Source organism: Oncorhynchus mykiss, chromosome 11 (genome assembly GCF_057628025.1).
Source record: "Oncorhynchus mykiss isolate SJ-2025 chromosome 11, ASM5762802v1, whole genome shotgun sequence".
In the NCBI taxonomy this organism is placed as follows: Eukaryota; Metazoa; Chordata; class Actinopteri; order Salmoniformes; family Salmonidae; genus Oncorhynchus; species Oncorhynchus mykiss.
This window is the reverse complement of record NC_143032.1, coordinates 10,909,493-10,932,090: the sequence shown is the minus strand read 5'-3', so window position 1 is coordinate 10,932,090 and position 22,598 is coordinate 10,909,493. Positions and strand designations below refer to the sequence as shown.

At 42.3% G+C, this 22,598-nt stretch overlaps 1 protein-coding gene across 47 annotated transcripts in view; it reads left to right on the top strand.

The window, feature by feature from the left end:
- LOC110535257 (band 4.1-like protein 3) overlaps positions 1–17,020 on the top strand; it is a 117,201-nt gene extending 100,181 nt beyond the window's left edge. For 28 of the 47 annotated variants that reach the window (XM_090189371.1, XM_090189369.1, XM_090189353.1 and 25 more), the window contains 3 exons: positions 1,624–1,704; positions 6,616–6,732; positions 15,350–17,020. In XM_090189371.1, coding sequence (XP_090045497.1) covers positions 1,624–1,704; positions 6,616–6,726 — 192 coding nt within the window. In that variant the 3' untranslated portion in view covers positions 6,727–6,732; positions 15,350–17,020. The remainder of the gene's footprint in view (positions 1–1,623; positions 1,705–6,615; positions 6,733–15,349) is intronic. The other 19 variants (XM_090189372.1, XM_090189373.1, XM_090189357.1 and 16 more) reach the window with 1 other exon arrangement.
- The last annotated feature ends 5,578 nt before the right edge of the window (positions 17,021–22,598 follow it).

Below are 22,598 nucleotides of genomic sequence, written 5' to 3'. Positions count from 1 at the left end.
TCTTCATGTAAAAGCAGGTGAGCTGGTTCTAGTCTTTATGTATAAACGGGTGAGCTGGTTCTAGTCTTTATGTATAAACAGGTGAGCTGGTTCTAGTCTTTATGTAAAAGCAGGTGAGCTGGTTCTAGTCTTTATGTAAAAGCAGGTGAGCTGGTTCTAGTCTTTATGTATAAACAGGTGAGCTGGTTCTAGTCTTCATGTAAAAGCAGGTGAGCTGGTTCTAGTCTTTATGTATAAACAGGTGAGCTGGTTCTAGTCTTTATGTAAAGGCAGGTGAGCTGATTCTTGTCTTTATGTATAAACAGGTGAGCTGGTTCTAGTCTTTATGTAAAAGCAGGTGAGCTGGTTCTAGTCTTTATGTAAAAGCAGGTGAGCTGGTTCTAGTCTTTATGTATAAACAGGTGAGCTGGTTCTAGTCTTTATGTATAAACAGGTGAGCTGGTTCTAGTCTTTATGTAAAAGCAGGTGAGCTGGTTCTAGTCTTTATGTAAAAGCAGGTGAGCTGGTTCTAGTCTTTATGTAAAAACAGGTGAGTTGGTTCTAGTCTTTATGTAAAAGCAGGTGAGCTGGTTCTAGTCTTTATGTAAAAGCAGGTGAGCTGGTTCTAGTCTTTATGTAAAAGCAGGTGAGCTGGTTCTAGTCTTTATGTATAAACAGGTGAGCTGGTTCTAGTCTTCATGTAAAAGCAGGTGAGCTGGTTCTAGTCTTTATGTATAAACAGGTGAGCTGGTTCTAGTCTTTATGTAAAGGCAGGTGAGCTGATTCTAGTCTTTATGTATAAACAGGTGAGCTGGTTCTAGTCTTTATGTATAAACAGGTGAGCTGGTTCTAGTCTTTATGTATAAACAGGTGAGTTGGTTCTAGTCTTTATGTAAAAGCAGGTGAGCTGGTTCTAGTCTTTATGTAAAAGCAGGTGAGCTGGTTCTAGTCTTTATGTATAAACAGGTGAGCTGGTTCTAGTCTTTATGTAAAAGCAGGTGAGCTGGTTCTAGTCTTTATGTATAAACAGGTGAGCTGGTTCTAGTCTTTATGTAAAAGCAGGTGAGCTGGTTCTACTCCTTTTGGCCATTTTCTGGTGTTTTGTGTTGGAAAACAAAGCAGTTTGAGAATTACACTTCAACCCTGTTACCAATAGATAGACAGGCATTTTATTTAATTTTTTACAATTTCCTTTTTTTTGTGAAGCTTGCATTCAACAAGCTTCCATTCCCCCAATCACAAGGGGATTTACGTCTGATTTCAAATGAAATTGTCAACCCTGTTACTATATTTGGCACTTACTGTAGTCCGTTTGTTTTTTTTGTTTTTTTAATTATTAAATTGAACATGTTATCTTTATGACAGAATGTTAAAATTAAAATTCACCAAGTTCATCTACCCAAAAGGGACTAGTTTTCGTGGAACGACCCAGTGGCATGGGTAGCATACTGTATGAGTGATTAGGGCAGGGTTATGGATTCCACTGGTTTGTTAGTGGTGCATATCATTTCACTATTAATTAGGTTGTTCCGTTGGCTCAGTTGGTTTCAAGCTTGGTGCTTCCAATACTACAGCTGTGGGTTCATTTTGGCTTAGTTGTTCCATGTCTGAAATGTACCTCAAATTAAATTACATTTTTTCCAGACTGTGAAAGGCGGCATCTCGGAAACCAGGATCGAGAAGAGAATCGTAATCTCGGGTGATGCAGACATTGACCATGACGAGGTAAAAGGATATACTGTTCCTTCCCTCTTACACTGTGTGTCCTCTAGCACGCATCCTAAGTATCCTTACAGCTACTAAATAGGCTTAGCTATTTTAACAAGATGATTGGTAACTGGAGACATTGCTGATGTCAAGGTATTCGGTCCCCTACCCAACGACATCATTATGCAGTCTTTTATTATGGTCCGGCTGTATACGAGTTGTAACAAGTTTTGTTATCGTTTTTTTAGTAACCAGAAAAATACGTCTTTATCTGGTTATAATCTGACCAGGTAACAATATAAAGTTGTTGTTCACATAGTGACGGAGGTGTTCTCACAACCACATAGTGACGGAGGTGTTCTCACAACCACATAGTGACGGAGGTGTTCTCACAACCACATAGTGACGGAGGTGTTCTCACAACCACATAGTGACGGAGGTGTTCTCACAACCACATAGTGACGGAGGTGTTCACAACCACATAGTGACGGAGGTGTTCTCACAACCACATAGTGACGGAGGTGTTCTCACAACCACATAGTGACGGAGGTGTTCACAACCACATAGTGACGGAGCTGTTCACAACCACATAGTGACGGAGGTGTTCACAACCACATAGTGACGGAGGTGTTCACAACCACATAGTGACGGAGGTGTTCACAACCACATAGTGATGGAGGTGTTCACAACCACATAGTGACTGAGGTTTTCTCACACACACACACACAGTGACGGAGGTGTTCACAACCACATAGTGACGGAGGTGTTCACAACCACATAGTGACGGAGGTGTTCTCACAACCACATAGTGACGGAGGTGTTCACAACCACATAGTGACGGAGGTGTTCTCACAACCACATAGTGACGGAGGTGTTCTCACAACCACATAGTGACGGAGGTGTTCTCACAACCACATAGTGACGGAGGTGTTCACAACCACATAGTGATGGAGGTGTTCACAACCACATAGTGACTGAGGTTTTCTCACACACACACACACAGTGACGGAGGTGTTCACAACCACATAGTGACGGAGGTGTTCACAACCACATAGTGACGGAGGTGTTCACAACCACATAGTGACGGAGGTGTTCACAACCACATAGTGATGGAGGTGTTCACAACCACATAGTGACGGAGGTTTTCTCACACACACACACACAGTGACGGAGGTGTTCACAACCACATAGTGACGGAGGTGTTCACAACCACATAGTGACGGAGGTGTTCACAACCACATAGTGACGGAGAGGTTCACAACCACATAGTGACGGAGGTGTTCACAACCACATAGTGATGGAGGTGTTCACAACCACATAGTGACGGAGGTGTTCACAACCACATAGTGACGGAGGTGTTCACAACCACATAGTGACGGAGAGGTTCACAACCACACAGTGACGGAGGTGTTCACAACCACATAGTGACGGAGAGGTTCACAACCACACAGTGATGGAGATGGTCTCACACACACACAGTGACGGAGGTGTTCTCACACACACAGTGATGGAGGTGTTCTCACACACACAGTGACGGGGGTGTTCTCACACATAGTGACGGAGGTGTTCTCACATACAGTGACGGAGGTGTTCTCACACACACAGTGACGGAGGTGTTCTCACATACAGTGATGGAGGTGTTCTCACACACATACAGTGACGGAGGTGTTCTCACACACATACAGTGACGGAGGTGTTCTCACATACAGTGATGGAGGTGTTCTCACACACATACAGTGACGGAGGTGTTCTCACATACAGTGATGGAGGTGTTCTCACACACATACAGTGACGGGGGTGTTCACAACCACATAGTGACGGGGGTGTTCACAACCACATAGTGACGGAGGTGTTCACAACCACATAGTGACGGAGGTGTTCTCACATACAGTGACGGAGGTGTTCTCGCATACAGTGATGGAGATGTTCTCACACACAGTGATGGAGGTGTTCTCACACACATACAGTGACGGGGGTGTTCACAACCACATAGTGACGGAGGTGTTCACAACCACATAGTGACGGAGGTGTTCACAACCACAGTGACGGAGGTGTTCTCACATACAGTGACGGAGGTGTTCTCACACACATAGTGACGAGGTGTTCTCACACACAGTGACAGAGGTGTTCTCACACACACAGTGACGGAGGTGTTCTCACACATAGTGACGGAGGTGTTCTCACACACACACAGTGACGGAGGTGTTCTCACACATAGTGACGGAGGTGTTCACAACCACATAGTGACGGGGGTGTTCACACAGACAGTGACGGAGGTGTTCTCACACACAGTGACGGAGGTGTTCACACACACAGTGACGGAGGTGTTCTCACACACAGTGACGGGGGTGTTCTCACACAGTGACGGGGGTGTTCTCACACATAGTGACGGAGGTGTTCTCACATACAGTGACGGAGGTGTTCTCACACACACAGTGACGGAGGTGTTCTCACATACAGTGATGGAGATGTTCTCACACACATACAGTGACGGAGGTGTTCTCACATACAGTGATGGAGGTGTTCTCACATACAGTGATGGAGATGTTCTCACACACATACAGTGACGGAGGTGTTCTCACATACAGTGACGGAGGTGTTCTCACATACAGTGATGGAGATGTTCTCACACACATACAGTGACGGAGGTGTTCTCACACACATACAGTGACGGAGGTGTTCTCACATACAGTGACGGAGGTGTTCTCACATACAGTGATGGAGGTGTTCTCACATACAGTGACGGAGGTGTTCTCACATACAGTGACGGAGGTGTTCTCACATACAGTGACGGAGGTGTTCTCACATACAGTGACGGAGGTGTTCTCACATACAGTGACGGGGGTGTTCACAACCACATAGTGACGGAGGTGTTCACAACCACAGTGACGGAGGTGTTCTCACATACAGTGACGGAGGTGTTCTCACACACATAGTGACGGAGGTGTTCTCACACATAGTGGCGGAGGTGTTCTCACACACACAGTGACGGAGGTGTTCTCACACATAGTGACGGAGGTGTTCACAACCACATAGTGACGGGGTGTTCACACACACAGTGACGGGGGTGTTCTCACACACATAGTGACGGAGGTGTTCACACACACAGTGACGGGGGTGTTCTCACACACAGTGACGGGGGTGTTCTCACACACAGTGACGGGGGTGTTCTCACACATAGTGACGGAGGTGTTCTCACATACAGTGACGGAGGTGTTCTCACACACACAGTGACGGAGGTGTTCTCACATACAGTGATGGAGATGTTCTCACACACATACAGTGACGGAGGTGTTCTCACATACAGTGATGGAGGTGTTCTCACACACATACAGTGACGGAGGTGTTCTCACACACACAGTGACGGAGGTGTTCTCACATACAGTGATGGAGGTGTTCTCACACACATACAGTGACGGAGGTGTTCTCACATACAGTGATGGAGGTGCTCTCACACACATACAGTGACGGGGGTGTTCACAACCACATAGTGACGGAGGTGTTCTCACATACAGTGACGGAGGTGTTCACAACCACATAGTGACGGAGGTGTTCTCACATACAGTGACGGAGGTGTTCTCACATACAGTGACGGGGGTGTTCACAACCACATAGTGACGGAGGTGTTCTCACAACCACATAGTGACGGAGGTGTTCACAACCACATAGTGACGGAGGTGTTCACAACCACAGTGACGGAGGTGTTCTCACATACAGTGACGGAGGTGTTCTCACACACATAGTGACGGAGGTGTTCTCACACATAGTGGCGGAGGTGTTCTCACACACACAGTGACGGAGGTGTTCTCACACATAGTGACGGAGGTGTTCACAACCACATAGTGACGGGGTGTTCACACACACAGTGACGGGGGTGTTCTCACACACATAGTGACGGAGGTGTTCTCACACATAGTGGCGGAGGTGTTCTCACACACACAGTGACGGAGGTGTTCTCACACATAGTGACGGAGGTGTTCACAACCACATAGTGACGGGGGTGTTCACACACACAGTGACGGGGGTGTTCACACACACAGTGACGGAGGTGTTCTCACACACAGTGACGGAAGTGTTCTCACACACAGTGACGGAGGTGTTCTCACACACAGTGACGGAGGTGTTCTCACACACAGTGACGGAGGTGTTCTCACACACAGTGACGGAGGTGTTCACACACACAGTGACGGAGGTGTTCACACACACAGTGACGGAGGTGTTCTCACACACAGTGACGGAAGTGTTCTCACACACAGTGACGGAGGTGTTCTCACACACAGTGACGGAGGTGTTCTCACACACAGTGACGGAGGTGTTCTCACATACAGTGACGGAGGTGTTCTCACACATAGTGACGGGGGTGTTCTCACAACCACATAGTGACGGACGTGTTCTCCCACACAGTGACAGAGGTGTTCTCACACACACACAGTGACGGGGGTGGTCTCACACACACACAGTGACGGAGGTGGTCTCACACACACACAGTGACGGAGGTGTTCTCACACACACACAGTGACAGAGGTGTACCCAATCACACTGTGAAGGAGGTGTACCCAACCACACTGTGAAGGAGGTATACCCATTCACACTGTGAAGGAGGTATACCCAATCACACTGTGAAGGAGGTATACCCAATCACACTGTGAAGGAGGTATACCCAATCACACTGAAGGAGGTATACCCAATCACACTGTGAAGGAGATATACCCAACCACACTGTGAAGGAGATATACCCAATCACACTGTGAAGGAGGTATACCCAACCACACTGTGAAGAAGATATACCCAACCACACTGTGAAGGAGATATACCCAACCACACTGTGACTAGTCCAACCCTTGCCCTTGTGATTCTGATCATGCCCATTCCACCTTCCTCTCTGTTTCCCTCCATGGGGTGTTTGGCATATTGTCTGTCTGTCTGTAGGCCTTGGCTCAGGCCATAAAGGAGGCCAAAAAGCAGCACCCTGACATGTCAGTGACCAAAGTAGTGGTCCACAAAGAGACTGAGATCACGCCCGAGGAGGGCGAAGAGTGACCGCAGGTAAGGGGACCACGTCGGTCGGTCTGTGATGGCTGGGTCTGGCTGGCAGGACACTGACAAGCAACCCCCTCCATTCCCTCCACATCCATCATCTGCTTCTTGTGCTGTCTACAGTCACCGGCTTCCCCATAGGGCTGCTCGATGCTCAGCTTGCTGAACTAACCTGGGGCAGTTTCAGCTTTCCACAGTCCTCTCCCTCTCCACAGTCAACTATAGTATAATGATACCGTCTGTGTGGATGGAGTCTCTCTCTCATATATATATATATATATATATATATATATACAGTGCCTTGCGAAAGTATTCGGCCCCCTTGAACTTTGCGACCTTTTGCCACATTTCAGGCTTCAAACATAAAGATATTAAACTGTATTTTTTTGTGAAGAATCAACAACAAGTGGGACACAATCATGAAGTGGAACGACATTTATTGGATATTTCAAACTTTTTTAACAAATCAAAAACTGAAAAATTGGGCGTGCAAAATTATTCAGCCCCCTTAAGTTAATACTTTGTAGCGCCACCTTTTGCTGCGATTACAGCTGTAAGTCTCTTGGGGTATGTCTCTATCAGTTTTGCACATCGAGAGACTGAAATTTTTTCCCATTCCTCCTTGCAAAACAGCTCGAGCTCAGTGAGGTTGGATGGAGAGCATTTGTGAACAGAAGTCTTCAGTTCTTTCCACAGATTCTCGATTGGATTCAGGTCTGGACTTTGACTTGGCCATTCTAACACCTGGATATGTTTATTTTTGAACCATTCCATTGTAGATATTGCTTTATGTTTTGGATCATTGTCTTGTTGGAAGACAAATCTCCGTCCCAGTCTCAGGTCTTTTGCAAACTCCATCAGGTTTTCTTCCAGAATGGTATTGTATTTGGCTCCATCCATCTTCCCATCAATTTTAACCATCTTCCCTGTCCCTGCTGAAGAAAAGCAGGCCCAAACCATGATGCTGCCACCACCATGTTTGACAGTGGGGATGGTGTGTTCAGCTGTGTTGCTTTTACGCCAAACATAACGTTTTGCATTGTTGCCAAAAAGTTCAATTTTGGTTTCATCTGACCAGAGCACCTTCTTCCACATGTTTGGTGTGTCTCCCAGGTGGCTTGTGGCAAACTTTAAACAACACTTTTTATGGATATCTTTAAGAAATGGCTTTCTTCTTGCCACTCTTCCATAAAGGTCAGATTTGTGCAATATACGACTGATTGTTGTCCTATGGACAGAGTCTCCCACCTCAGCTGTTGATCTCTGCAGTTCATCCAGAGTGATCATGGGCCTCTTGGCTGCATCTCTGATCAGTCTTCTCCTTGTATGAGCTGAACGTTTAGAGGGATGGCCAGGTCTTGGTAGATTTGAGGTGGTCTGATACTCCTTCCATTTCAATATTATCGCTTGCACAGTGCTCCTTGGGATGTTTAAAGCTTGGGAAATCTTTTTGTATCCAAATCCGGCTTTAAACTTCTTCACAACAGTATCTCGGACCTGCCTGGTGTGTTCCTTGTTCTTCATGATGCTCTCTGCACTTTTGACGGACCTCTGAGACTATCACAGTGCAGGTGCATTTATACGGAGACTTGATTACACACAGGTGGATTGTATTTATCATCATTAGTCATTTAGGTCAACATTGGATCATTCAGAGATCCTCACTGAACTTCTGGAGAGAGTTTGCTGCACTGAAAGTAAAGGGGCTGAATAATTTTGCACGCCCAATTTTTCAGTTTTTGATTTGTTAAAAAAGTTTGAAATATCCAATAAATGTCGTTCCACTTCATGATTGTGTCCCACTTGTTGTTGATTCTTCACAAAAAAATACAGTTTTATATCTTTATGTTTGAAGCCTGAAATGTGGCAAAAGGTCGCAAAGTTCAAGGGGGCCGAATACTTTCGCAAGGCACTGTATATATATATATATATATATATATATATATACATACATACATGCATGCATACATACATACATACATACATACATACATACTGTATGGAGTCTCTCTATATACTGTATGGAGTCTCTCTATATATACTGTATGGAGTCTCTCTATATACTGTATGGAGTCGCTATATACTGTATGGAGTCTCTATATATACTGTGTGGAGTCTCTCTAAATACTGTATGGAGTCTCTCTATATACTGTATGGAGTCTCTCTATATATTGTATGGAGTCTCTATATATACTGTGTGGAGTCTCTATATATACTGTGTGGAGTCTATCCTTCTATATACTGTATGGAGTCTCTATATACACTGTATGGAGTCTCTATATATACTGTATGGAGTCTCTATATATACTGTATGGAGTCTCTATATACACTGTATGGAGTCTCTATATACACTGTATGGAGTCTCTATATATACTGTATGGAGTCTCTATATACACTGTATGGATTCTCTATATACACTGTATGGCGTCTCTATATATACTGTATGGAGTCTCTATATATACTGTATGGATTCTCTCTATATATACTGTATGGATTCTCTCTATATATATACTGTATGGAGTCTCTCTCTATATATACTGTATGGAGTCTCTCTCTCTCTATACTGTATGGAGTCTCTCTATATATACTGAATGGAGTCTCTATATATATACTGTATGGAGTCTCTATATATACTGTATGGAGTCTCTCTATATACTGTATGGAGACTCTATATATACTGTATGGAGACTCTCTGTATACTGTATGGAGTCTCTATATATACTGTATGGTGTCTCTCTATATACTGTATGGAGTCTCTCTATATATACTGTATGGAGTCTCTCTATATACTGTATGGAGTCTCTATATATACTGTATGGAGACTCTATATATACTGTATGGAGACTCTCTATATACTGTATGGAGTCTCTATATATACTGTATGGTGTCTCTCTATATACTGTATGGATTCTCTCTCTATATATACTGTATGGAGTCTCTCTCTATATATACTGTATGGAGTCTCTCTCTCTCTATACTGTATGGAGTCTCTCTATATATACTGAATGGAGTCTCTATATATATACTGTATGGAGTCTCTATATATACTGTATGGAGTCTCTATATACTGTATGGGGTCTATATATATACTGTATGGAGTCTCTCTCTATATATACTGTATGGAGTCTCTCTCTATATATACTGTGTGGAGTCTCTCTATATACTGTATGGTCTCTCTATATACTGTATGGAGTCTCTATATACTGTATGGAGTCTCTCTCTATATGTACTGTGTGGAGTCTCTATATATACTGTGTGGAGTCTCTCTATATACTGTATGGTGTCTCTCTCTATATACTGTATGGTGTCTCTATACTGTATGGAGTCTCTCTATATATACTGTATGGAGTATCTCTATATACTGTATGGAGTCTCTCTAAATACTGTATGGAGTCTCTCTATATACTGTATGGTGTCTCTCTCTATATACTGTATGGTGTCTCTATACTGTATGGAGTCTCTCTATATATACTGTATGGAGTCTCTCTATATACTGTATGGAGTCTCTCTATATACTGTATGGAGTATCTCTATATACTGTATGGAGTCTCTCTCTATATATATACTGTGTGGAGTCTCTCTATATATACTGTATGGAGTCTCTCTCTATATATACTTTATGGAGTCTCTCTCTATATACTGTATGGAGTCTCTCTATACTGTATGGAGTCACTCTATATAGACTGTATGGAGTCTCTCTATATACTGTATGGAGTCTCTCTCTATATACTGTATGGAGTCTCTCTATACTGTATGGAGTCACTCTATATAGACTGTATGGAGTCTCTCTATATACTGTATGGAGTCTCTCTATATACTGTATGGAGTCTCTCTCTATATACTGTATGGAGTCTCTCTATACTGTATGGAGTCACTCTATATAGACTGTATGGAGTCTCTCTATATACTGTATGGAGTCTCTCTATATACTGTATGGAGTCTCTATATATATACTGTATGGAGTCTCTATATATATACACTGTATGGAGTCTCTCTATATACTGTATGGAGTCTCTCTATATACTGTATGAAGTCTCTCTATATACTGTATGGAGTCTCTCTATATATACTGTATGGAGTCTCTCTCTATATATACTGTATGGAGTCTCTCTATACTGTATGGAGTCTCTCTATATATACTATATGGAGTCTCTCTATATACTGTATGGAGTCTCTCTATATACTGTATGGAGTCTCTCTCTATATATACTGTATGGAGTCTCTCTATATATACTGTATGGAGTCTCTCTCTATATATACTTTATGGAGTCTCTCTATATACTGTATGGAGACTCTCTCTATACTGTATGGAGTCTCTCTATTTACTGTATGGAGTCTCTCTATATATACTGTATGGAGTCTCTCTATATACTGTGTGGAGTCTCTCTATATACTGTGTGGAGTCTCTATATATACTGTATGGAGTCTCTATATTTATACTGTATGGAGTCTCTATATACAGTGCCTTGCGAAAGTATTCGGCCCCCTTGAACTTTGCGACCTTTTGCCACATTTCATGCTTCAAACATAAAGATATAAAACTGTATAATTTTGCACGCCCAATTTTTCAGTTTTTGATTTGTTAAAAAAGTTTGAAATATCCAATCAATGTCGTTCCACTTCATGATTGTGTCCCACTTGTTGTTGATTCTTCACAAAAAAATAAAGTTTTATATCTTTATGTTTGAAGCCTGAAATGTGGCAAAAGGTCGCAAAGTTCAAGGGGGCCAAATACTTTCGCAAGGCACTGTATATACTGTATGGAGTCTCTCTATATACTGTGTGGAGTCTCTATATATACTGTATGGAGTCTCTATATATATACACTGTATGGAGTCTCTATATACTGTATGGAGTCTCTCTCTATATATACTGTATGGAGTCTCTATATACTGTATGGAGTCTCTCTAAATACTGTATGGAGTCTCTATATATACTGTATGGAGTCTCTCTATATACTGTATGGAGACTCTCTCTATACTGTATGGAGTCTCTCTATATACTGTATGGAGTCTCTCTATATACTGTATGGAGTCTCTCTATATACTGTGTGGAGTGTCTATATATACTGTATGGAGTCTCTATATATATACACTGTATGGAGTCTCTATATATACTATATGGAGTCTCTATATATACTGTATGGAGTCTCTATATATATACTGTATGGAGTCTCTCTATATACTGTATGGAGTCTCTCTCTCTATATACTGTATGGAGTCTCTCTCTATATATACTGTATGGAGTCTCTATATACTGTATGGAGTGTCTCTAAATACTGTATGGAGTCTCTATATATACTGTATGGAGTCTCTCTATATACTGTATGGAGACTCTCTCTATACTGTATGGAGTCTCTCTATATACTGTATGGAGTCTCTCTATATACTGTATGGAGTCTCTCTATATACTGTATGGAGTCTCTCTATATACTGTATGGAGTCTCTATATATATACACTGTATGGAGTCTCTATATATACTATATGGAGTCTCTATATATACTGTATGGAGTCTCTCTATATATACTGTATGGAGTCTCTATATATATACTGTATGGAGTCTCTCTATATACTGTATGGAGTCTCTCTCTCTATATACTGTATGGAGTCTCTCTCTATATATACTGTATGGAGTCTCTCTCTATATATTCTGTATGGAGTCTCTCTATATACTGTATGGAGTCTCTCTATATATTCTGTATGGAGTCTCTCTCTATATATATTGTATGGAGTCTCTCTATATATACTGTATGGAGTCTCTCTATATATACTGTATGGAGTCTCTCTATATATACTGTATGGAGTCTCTCTATATACTGTATGGAGTCTCTCTATAGCCTTCCATGGCTGGCTTCTGTGCCTGTTATGGCTGCTCTGGAAATGTTATTGGTGCTAATGTTTGCATTTCCTTTCAGCTTCTCATACCATTATTGACAATAAGCAATTAAAACGTTGTGTGTTTGCTATTTATTTTTTACTGTCTTGTCTAAATTTCACGTTTGGTTTTGATTGTCTATTTAATTATCTCTGTTATCTCTGGTAGTGTTCAGAGCGTACTGGTTTTCATACTGCCAGTTTGTCTCATTCCTATCAAATGAGGGGTTACTTGATGAGTGTGTTGGTCTACATTATATGATTATTTACCCTCTTTCTGGTTATTAGGGCATGATGCTCAGAGACACCAGTTTACATTTCTTATTGTCAAAGTTTCTGTACGCTGTAGTAGAGACATATTGCTTGGCAGAGGCTGCCTAGTCTATTAACCCTTAACCCTAAAAACCCTTAACCCTAAAATAAATGGTCATGTCTTAGCATGCAGCTTGTCTGAATCTGTGTCTGATAAGTGTTGGTTTAGATGAAAAAGGTTCTTCTGCTGATAACAAACAAACCATTGACTGCCATTCCCACGACCTCTGGTATTCACACGACCTCTGCCATTCCCACGACCTCTGGTATTCACACGACCTCTGGTATTCACACGACCTCTGCCATTCCCACGACCTCTGGCATTCACACGACCTCTGGCATTCACACGACCTCTGGCATTCACACGACCTCTGCCATTCACACGACCTCTGGCATTCACACGACCTCTGGCATTCACACGACCTCTGGCATTCACACGACCTCTGGCATTCCCACGACCTCTGGTATTCACACGACCTCTGCCATTCACACGACCTCTGCCATTCACACGACCTCTGCCATTCACACGACCTCTGCCATTCACACGACCTCTGGCATTCACACGACCTCTGGCATTCACACGACCTCTGCCATTCACACGACCTCTGCCATTCACACGACCTCTGGCATTCACACGACCTCTGGCATTCACACGACCTCTGGCATTCACACGACCTCTGGTATTCACACGACCTCTGGTATTCACACAACCTCTGATATTCACACGACCCCTGCCATTCACACCACCTCTGGTATTCACACGACCCCTTCCATTCACACGACCTCTGCCATTCACACAACCTCTGCCATTCACACAACCTCTGATATTCACACAACCTCTGATATTCACACGACCCCTGCCATTCACACCACCTCTGGTATTCACACGACCCCTTCCATTCACACGACCTCTGCCATTCACACAACCTCTGCCATTCACACAACCTCTGATATTCACACAACCTCTGATATTCACACAACCTCTGCCATTCACACGACCTCTGGTATTCACACAACCTCTGATATTCACACGACCTCTGATATTCACACGACCTCTGATATTCACACGACCTCTGATATTCACACGACCTCTGATATTCACACGACCTCTGATATTCACACGACCTCTGATATTCACACGACCTCTGGTATTCACACGACCTCTGGTATTCACACGACCTCTGGTATTCACACGACCTCTGGTATTCACACGACCTCTGGTATTCACACAACCTCTGGTATTCACACAACCTCTGGTATTCACACAACCTCTGGTATTCACACAACCTCTGGTATTCACACGACCTCTGATATTCACACGACCTCTGATATTCACACGACCTCTGATATTCACACGACCTCTGATATTCACACGACCTCTGATATTCACACGACCTATGATATTCACACGACCTCTGATATTCACACGACCCCTGCCATTCACACGACCTCTGGTTTTCACACGACCCCTGCCATTCACACAACCTCTGGTTTTCACACGACCTCTGCCATTCACACGACCTCTGAAATTCACACGACCTCTGATATTCACACGACCTCTGATATTCACACGACCTCTGATATTCACACGACCTCTGATATTCACACGACCTCTGATATTCACACGACCTCTGATATTCACACGACCTCTGATATTCACATGACCTCTGATATTCACACGACCTATGATATTCACACGACCTCTGATATTCACACGACCCCTGCCATTCACACGACCTCTGGTTTTCACACGACCCCTGCCATTCACACAACCTCTGGTTTTCACACGACCTCTGCCATTCACACGACCTCTGAAATTCACACGACCTCTGGTATTCACACAACCTCTGGTATTCACACAACCTCTGGTATTCACACAACCTCTGATATTCACACGACCTCTGATATTCACACGACCTCTGATATTCACACGACCTCTGATATTCACACGACCTCTGATATTCACACGACCTCTGATATTCACATGACCTCTGATATTCACACGACCTATGATATTCACACGACCTCTGATATTCACACGACCCCTGCCATTCACACGACCTCTGGTTTTCACACGACCCCTGCCATTCACACAACCTCTGGTTTTCACACGACCTCTGCCATTCACACGACCTCTGAAATTCACACGACCTCTGGTATTCACACAACCTCTGGTATTCACACAACCTCTGGTATTCACACAACCTCTGGTATTCACACAACCTCTGGTATTCACACAACCTCTGGTATTCACACGACCTATTATATTCACACGACCTCTCTCATGCTATTCTTCTTATCTTCAATCATAACAGCTGCAATAACATAAAACATTTCCTTTTTTCCATCCTTCTGAAAAATATGTACCTTCAACAAGAATGGGAGTGTTCATCTGTTTCATCTAAGCACGTGCTCTGTAACGATACTCTCTCTCTTTCAGGTGTGACGGGTCACTGGGTTCACCAACGTTTCGGGAGCATTCTGTTAACGTTACTTCACGCTGTTCAGAGTACGGGACGCAAGCAGGAGAGTGGCGTTGCCAACAGACAGCAGCACCCCACTGTAGCAGACACTAATACTGCATCCAACCACTACTGAACTAACCTCATTAACCCACCCACCCACCCACACTCCCTCACTCACTCACCATCACTACTGGCAAACACAGACCTCCAAAGCTACCTTCATAGGAACATGTATACTGCATGAAAAGGGAACAATTCTGCATTTTTGTAAAAGAAAAAAATAACAATATATCAAAAGTTCTACATGTTTTACTTGACCTGTAAACTCAGACTCAAAGGTTTAAGAATGTATGTGATGAGAGTTAAGATAGTATAGATCATTATGTTGTATTTATTATCAAACTGCTCACTTGGAAACATGTATAATAGTAGGCTATGATGGCACAATATTTATCCACGCAATAGATGTGGCATTCATCTTGTCAGAAGTCCCCTTATTTATCCCAAATGCTGATTTTATCCAATTTTACAAAGAATATTCCCTTTAAAAAGACAACAATAATATCTATGGTACTGGTACATGCATTTGCTTAGTAGGTCATTCATCCTCAAAGATGATTTTGTTGTTTTTACTTGTAAATATGCTTATTTGGTTTTCATTAATTACAAGGTGAGGATGAGGACGATGAGGCAAAATATTGTAGAAGCGTTAGTTAGCAGGAAAAGTTCAACAGACTCCATTACTGTGACCTCTGAGGTGATTAAGAAACCCCTTATTATACAGTATGTGTCTTCACACTGTGGATTATACTTTCTTGTTGGCTTGTATCTGAAATTATACCCTATTCCATATGGGCTCTGGTCAAAAGTAGTGTACTATATAGGGAATATGATGCAATTTTAGATACATAATTGTTTAGACACATTCTTAAAGGAAAACTCCACCCAAAAACAATATTTCTGTATTTGTTTCATTAGTCCATTGTTGACACAGTCCCAACATGTTTTGCTTGTCAGCAATCAAGTTTTCAAGATATGTAACTTTGAAAATACAGAAATCATCCCTGTATGAAACATTTTGCATTCTGTGATGCAAAATGCATCATACAGGGATGATTTCTGTATTTTGAAAGTTACATATCTTGAAAACTTGATTTTTGACAAGCAAAACATTTTGGGACTGTGTCAACAGTTTTTTTTTGGGGGGGGGGGGGGGGATTTTCCTTTAAGTCCTACCCAGAATCCTCCTCATCCCTGTGTGGCACATCTGAGCCTTAAAACTGTGCAGAATGGGCAGACAACAACCTCAAGTACAAGCCTGCAGTGTGTGTGTTTGTGTGCTTGGTTTCTCCCACACAGAGGCATCATGCCCAATCGAACTTGAGCTGGCACTATCGGGTGGCACATGCCCCCCTCAATATCATCCACTGGGATGAGAATACATAATTAGCAGTGTCTTATAGAATGAATATTAAGACATTATATATATATATATATATATATATATATATATATATTCAGTCATCAGTGACCCCTCAGAGATATTGGGATCATGATGCCTCTGATCCCACCTCTTCAAATCATCAGCTGTGAAAACCGTCCTTGTTGAATGTGTTTCCCACAAGATAAATAAATGGATAAATACAGTTTGTTGGATCAATTTTTTTTTTTTTTTTTGTCATTCGCTGAAAATACAGTGCCTTGCGAAAGTATTCGGCCCCCTTGAACTTTGCGACCTTTTGCCACATTTCAGGCTTCAAACATAAAGATATAAAACTGTATTTTTTTGTGAAGAATCAACAACAAGTGGGACACAATCTTGAAGTGGAACGACATTTATTGGATATTTCAAACTTTTTTAACAAATCAAAAACTGAAAATTGGGCGTGCAAAATTATTCAGCCCCCTTAAGTTAATACTTTGTAGCGCCACCTTTTGCTGCGATTACAGCTGTAAGTCGCTTGGGGTATGTCTCTATCAGTTTTGCACATCGAGAGACTGACATTTTTTCCCATTCCTCCTTGCAAAACAGCTCGAGCTCAGTGAGGTTGGATGGAGAGCATTTGTGAACAGCAGTTTTCAGTTCTTTCCACAGATTCTCGATTGGATTCAGGTCTGGACTTTGACTTGGCCATTCTAACACCTGGATATGTTTATTTTTGAACCATTCCATTGTAGATTTTGCTTTATGTTTTGGATCATTGTCTTGTTGGAAGACAAATCTCCGTCCCAGTCTCAGGTCTTTTGCAGACTCCATCAGGTTTTCTTCTAGAATGGTCCTGTATTTGGCTCCATCCATCTTCCCATCAATTTTAACCATCTTCCCTGTCCCTGCTGAAGAAAAGCAGGCCCAAACCATGATGCTGCCACCACCATGTTTGACAGTGGGGATGGTGTGTTCAGCTGTGTTGCTTTTACGCCAAACATAACGTTTTGCATTGTTGCCAAAAAGTTCAATTTTGGTTTCATCTGACCAGAGCACCTTCTTCCACATGTTTGGTGTGTCTCCCAGGTGGCTTGTGGCAAACTTTAAACAACACTTTTTATGGATATCTTTAAGAAATGGCTTTCTTCTTGCCACTCTTCCATAAAGGCCAGATTTGTGCAATATGACTGATTGTTGTCCTATGGACAGAGTCTCCCACCTTAGCTGTAGATCTCTGCAGTTCATCCAGAGTGATCATGGGCCTCTTGGCTGCATCTCTGATCAGTCTTCTCCTTGTATGAGCTGAAAGTTTAGAGGGGCGGCCAGGTCTTGGTAGATTTGCAGTGATCATATACTCCTTCCATTTCAATATTATCGCTTGCACAGTGCTCCTTGGGATGTTTAAAGCTTGGGAAATGTTTTTGTATCCAAATCCGGCTTTAAACTTCTTCACAACAGTATCTCGGACCTGCCTGGTGTGTTCCTTGTTCTTCATGATGCTCTCTGTGCTTTTAACGGACCTCTGAGACTATCACAGTGCAGGTGCATTTATACGGAGACTTGATTACACACAGGTGGATTGTATTTATCATCATTAGTCATTTAGGTCAACATTGGATCATTCAGAGATCCTCACTGAACTTCTGGAGAGAGTTTGCTGCACTGAAAGTAAAGGGGCTGAATAATTTTGCACGCCCAAATTTTCAGTTTTTGATTTGTTAAAAAAGTTTGAAATATCCAATAAATGTCGTTCCACTTCATAATTGTGTCCCACTTGTTGTTGATTCTTCACAAAAAAATACAGTTTTATATCTTTATGTTTGAAGCCTGAATTGTGGCAAAAGGTCGCAAAGTTCAAGGGGACCGAATACTTTCGCAAGGCACTGTATATTGGTGGTTGTGCTCTCATAAACACTACAGTGAAGCCATTTACAGTATCCCAACCAGTTCAGAGTGAGACTAGCCCACTACTCTCTTTTTTTCTTCTAACAAGCTACTAGTTATTTAACAAAAGGAACACCATTAGAAGGAAAGGTGTGACAAAATGGCTGATTTGTACTTTCACTGAACACACGTGCAGAGTCCGGTTACAGTCATGTGTTGCAAGTTAAGGTGTAAATCACGTTGGTTGTGTGTGACAGACTAGTAATGTTCCTAACCAAGCCAAATGTCCATCAACAAGACAGTTACTTTGAATTACGCATTTGAGAAGCAGTGTTTTGGTGGGGAAACTGAAATGTAATATGATAATTCAGTTCCACAACAGTATTGTCTAGAGCAGGGGTGTCAAAGTCAAATGGACGGAGGGCCAAATAAAAAAATCAGCTACAAGACGAGGGCCGGACTGTTCGAATGTTCATTGAAAAATTTTTAAATGACGCATATAGTCTAGTGAACCTAATTGAACCTACTGAAAACCTAACAAATATATTACAATATGATCAGATAAATAAAGCAATATTTTCTTATGGCTCTGTCAGTAATCTTTAATTTTCAACAGACACAAAAGACAAATTTCCTTTATATAAATATCCCCATAACATGAACATTAAATGAAAGAAACCGGTATTCAAGGCACCATCAGTAGACTATATTTTCTATTTTAGCAAAAGTGGGCTAAATTTACTTCAAAGAAAAAACAATAATAGCAATTTTCTATCGTCCACTCAACTGAAATATTTTTAAAATATAATTGGATTGAAATACAAAAAAATAAAGTGCAAAAATCTATTAATCAAAAACAACACTTTGTTTAAGGAGAAGTAACATGCAGTGAAAACAAATATTAAATTTTAACTTTTAAACTTGAACTGAGTAAAAACTCTAAATATGTGATTGCACAGTAATGTTCACTTGTTTGAGGTTGAGGGTGATACTTGGTGGTGTCCCATCTTTTCCACAAGTTCATCAATGTTCGGGGTAAGGCTCTGAGCTGAAGAAATCCTCAGAATTGAGTGGAGGTGTTCAGCAGTAAGTCGACTTCTGTGTGATGTTTTGTTCAGGTTCATCAAAGAAAACAGTTGTTCACACAGGTATGTGCTGCCAAACATAGACAACGTTTGAGCAGCCTGGATGCGCAGCTGGGGCATTGTGCCGGGGAGGAAACGGGCGAACTCCGCAGCACCCACTGCCGCATATTTTGCCCTCAGTGCATCATTGCATTGGAGGTCAATCAACTCCATTTGGAGGTTTGGTGGTGAGCTTTCCACGTCAACAGCAAATGGGTTACCGAGCAGTTCCAACCTGCTTTTTTGTGCTTCAAAGTCAGCAAATCGGCGTCGAAAGTCAGCGGCAAGCATACCTATTTTATCAGCCAACTGTGTGCTCGGGAACGCACTGGTAGAGAGCTTCTCTTTCATGGTCTGGCAGCTGGGAAAGTGGCTCAAATTTTCTTTCCGCATCTGCGTCTCCCACAGAGTCAGTTTGGTTTTAAATGCCTTCACTGTACTGTACATATCAGAGATGACACGATCCCGACCCTGCAGCTGCAAGTTTATTGCATTCAGATGACTCGTAATGTCACACAGAAAAGCCATTTCACACAGAAACATTTCGTCTCGGAGTTGTGTTGTGTCTTTCCCTTTGCTGTCCAAGAACAGACAAATCTCCTCACGAAGCTCGAAACATCTTTGAAGCACCTTTCCCTGGCTTAGCCATCGCACCTCTGTGTGATAAGGCAAATCACCATGCTCCGTTTCTAACTCCGTCAGAAATGCCTTGAACTGGCGGTGATTCAAACCTTTGGCTCTGATAAAGTTAACTGTGCGCGTGATGATGCTCATTACATGCTCCATTTTCAAGGCTTTACCGCACAACGCTTCCTGGTGCATGATACAATGATAAGCTGTCAGCTCACCTGTCGCGTTTTCCTCTTGCATCTTTTCCCGTATCTTCGCCACCAGTCCGCTCCTGTGTCCACACATCGCAGGTGCTCCGTCGGTTGTCAAACCCACGAGTTTTTCCCAAGGCAGCTCCATCTCATTTACACATCTTGACACCTCTTCATACAAATCATGCCCCGTAGTTGTGCCATGCATAGGACGTAAAGCCAAAAACTCCTCTGTCACGCTTAGGTTGGAGTCCACTCCGCGGATGAAAATTGACAACTGGGCAATGTCAGAAATGTCGGTGCTCTCATCCACAGCCAAGGAATATGCAATAAAATCTTTTCCCTTTTTCACAAGCTGCTCTTTTAGATTGATGGACAACTGGTCTACTCTCTCGGCAATGGTGTTTCTGCTCAGACTCACATTTAAAAAGAGTTGCCTTTTTTCTGGGCAAACTTCGTCACAAACTTTAATCATGCAGTTTTTGATGAAATCCCCCTCCGTAAATGGCCGGGCTGATTTAGCGATCTCTTCTGCCAAAATAAAACTGGCCTTGACAGTTGCGTCCGCATGTGTGTCCGCGTGTTTCGTTTCATAATGTCGACTCAGATTATACTCTTTCAGTACCGCCACACTTTCTCCACACAGAAGACACACAGGTTTTCCAGCTACCTTCGTGAACATATACTCCGACTCCCACCTTGTTTGAAACCCCCGGTTCTCAGTATCCACCTTCCGTTTTGCCATTTTTGATGGGTATCTGAAAGTTAATTTTACTGTGATGCTGACGACTGCTGTGCCAATAAATATTGAAATGAAGCAGCCTACTGCTCGGTGCGTCACCTTTGCATTGTGGGAAATGAAGTATTGGTGCGTGTAAAAGATCTGCGGGCTGCCGGCTTGCTGCGGGCCGGTTCTAATAATAAATCAAGATCATCCCAGGGGCCGTAAAAAACCTTCTTGCGGGCCGGATGTGGCCCGCGGGCCTTGACTCTGACATATGTGGTCTAGAGGGACCTAACCAGTCAGAAACTAGGGCGTCTGCTCAAGAAGCATCTCGGAGTAGGAGTGCTACCTAGGAGTGCTACCTAGGAGTGCTACCTCAGCTGCTTTGTGATCACCCTGCTCAAAGGATGCTGGATGATTATAGCTGTTTGTCGCGAAGTTAGCCTTTTGAACCATAGATGTGTTGGAGTGTACAGGACTGTACAAGTGTTAAGTGTTTTTGCTGAAGTTATACATTATATAGAAATGTTTCAAATGTGTCTTTGGCTTTACAAAATTGTTTTTAGTATTTTTAAACGGATCATTAGGCAAAGGCAGTTTTTGACTACCCAGTAGCCACAATGTATTTTCAATTACAGATTTGACCTTTCAGAGCATATTGAATCTGGCTTTCCTCTAATTCAAAGTGCAACTACACCAATGGAACATGAAGTCAACTGTGAAGGCACAGCTGCTCTGGCATGAAGCAGATGGGGCCATAGTGCCCACTGCCAATGGCTGTATAAGCATCACATTCACTATTCTAACTCTGAACACAAACCATGACAATTATCTATGGATGGTGCAATCCAAACCTTCAAGAGATGTGCAGCATTGTTAAATAACCAAATGACATTTACAGAAATATTACATCTCTGGGATATAAAACAGGGAATCATTATGCAAGGTGGCATCTCCAATTAGCATTAATTATTGCATTGCAGTAGAGACTGAAAGAAAATTGCTTTAATGTAATTTGGGCATATACATTTAGAATACCGCTAAAGGGAACCATGGCATCATTAATAGCCGATATCCAACATCCCATTACAATTGAGGACCATAAGAAAATGGAAATTTGCCTAATAAATCCATTTTTATGGCTACATTCCTTGTAAAAAAAAAAAAAAAAAAGTTTCTCGCTATGGATCATTAATTATTAAACGGTGTTGTAAAATTAATATTTGATGGGGTGTTTCATCAAAT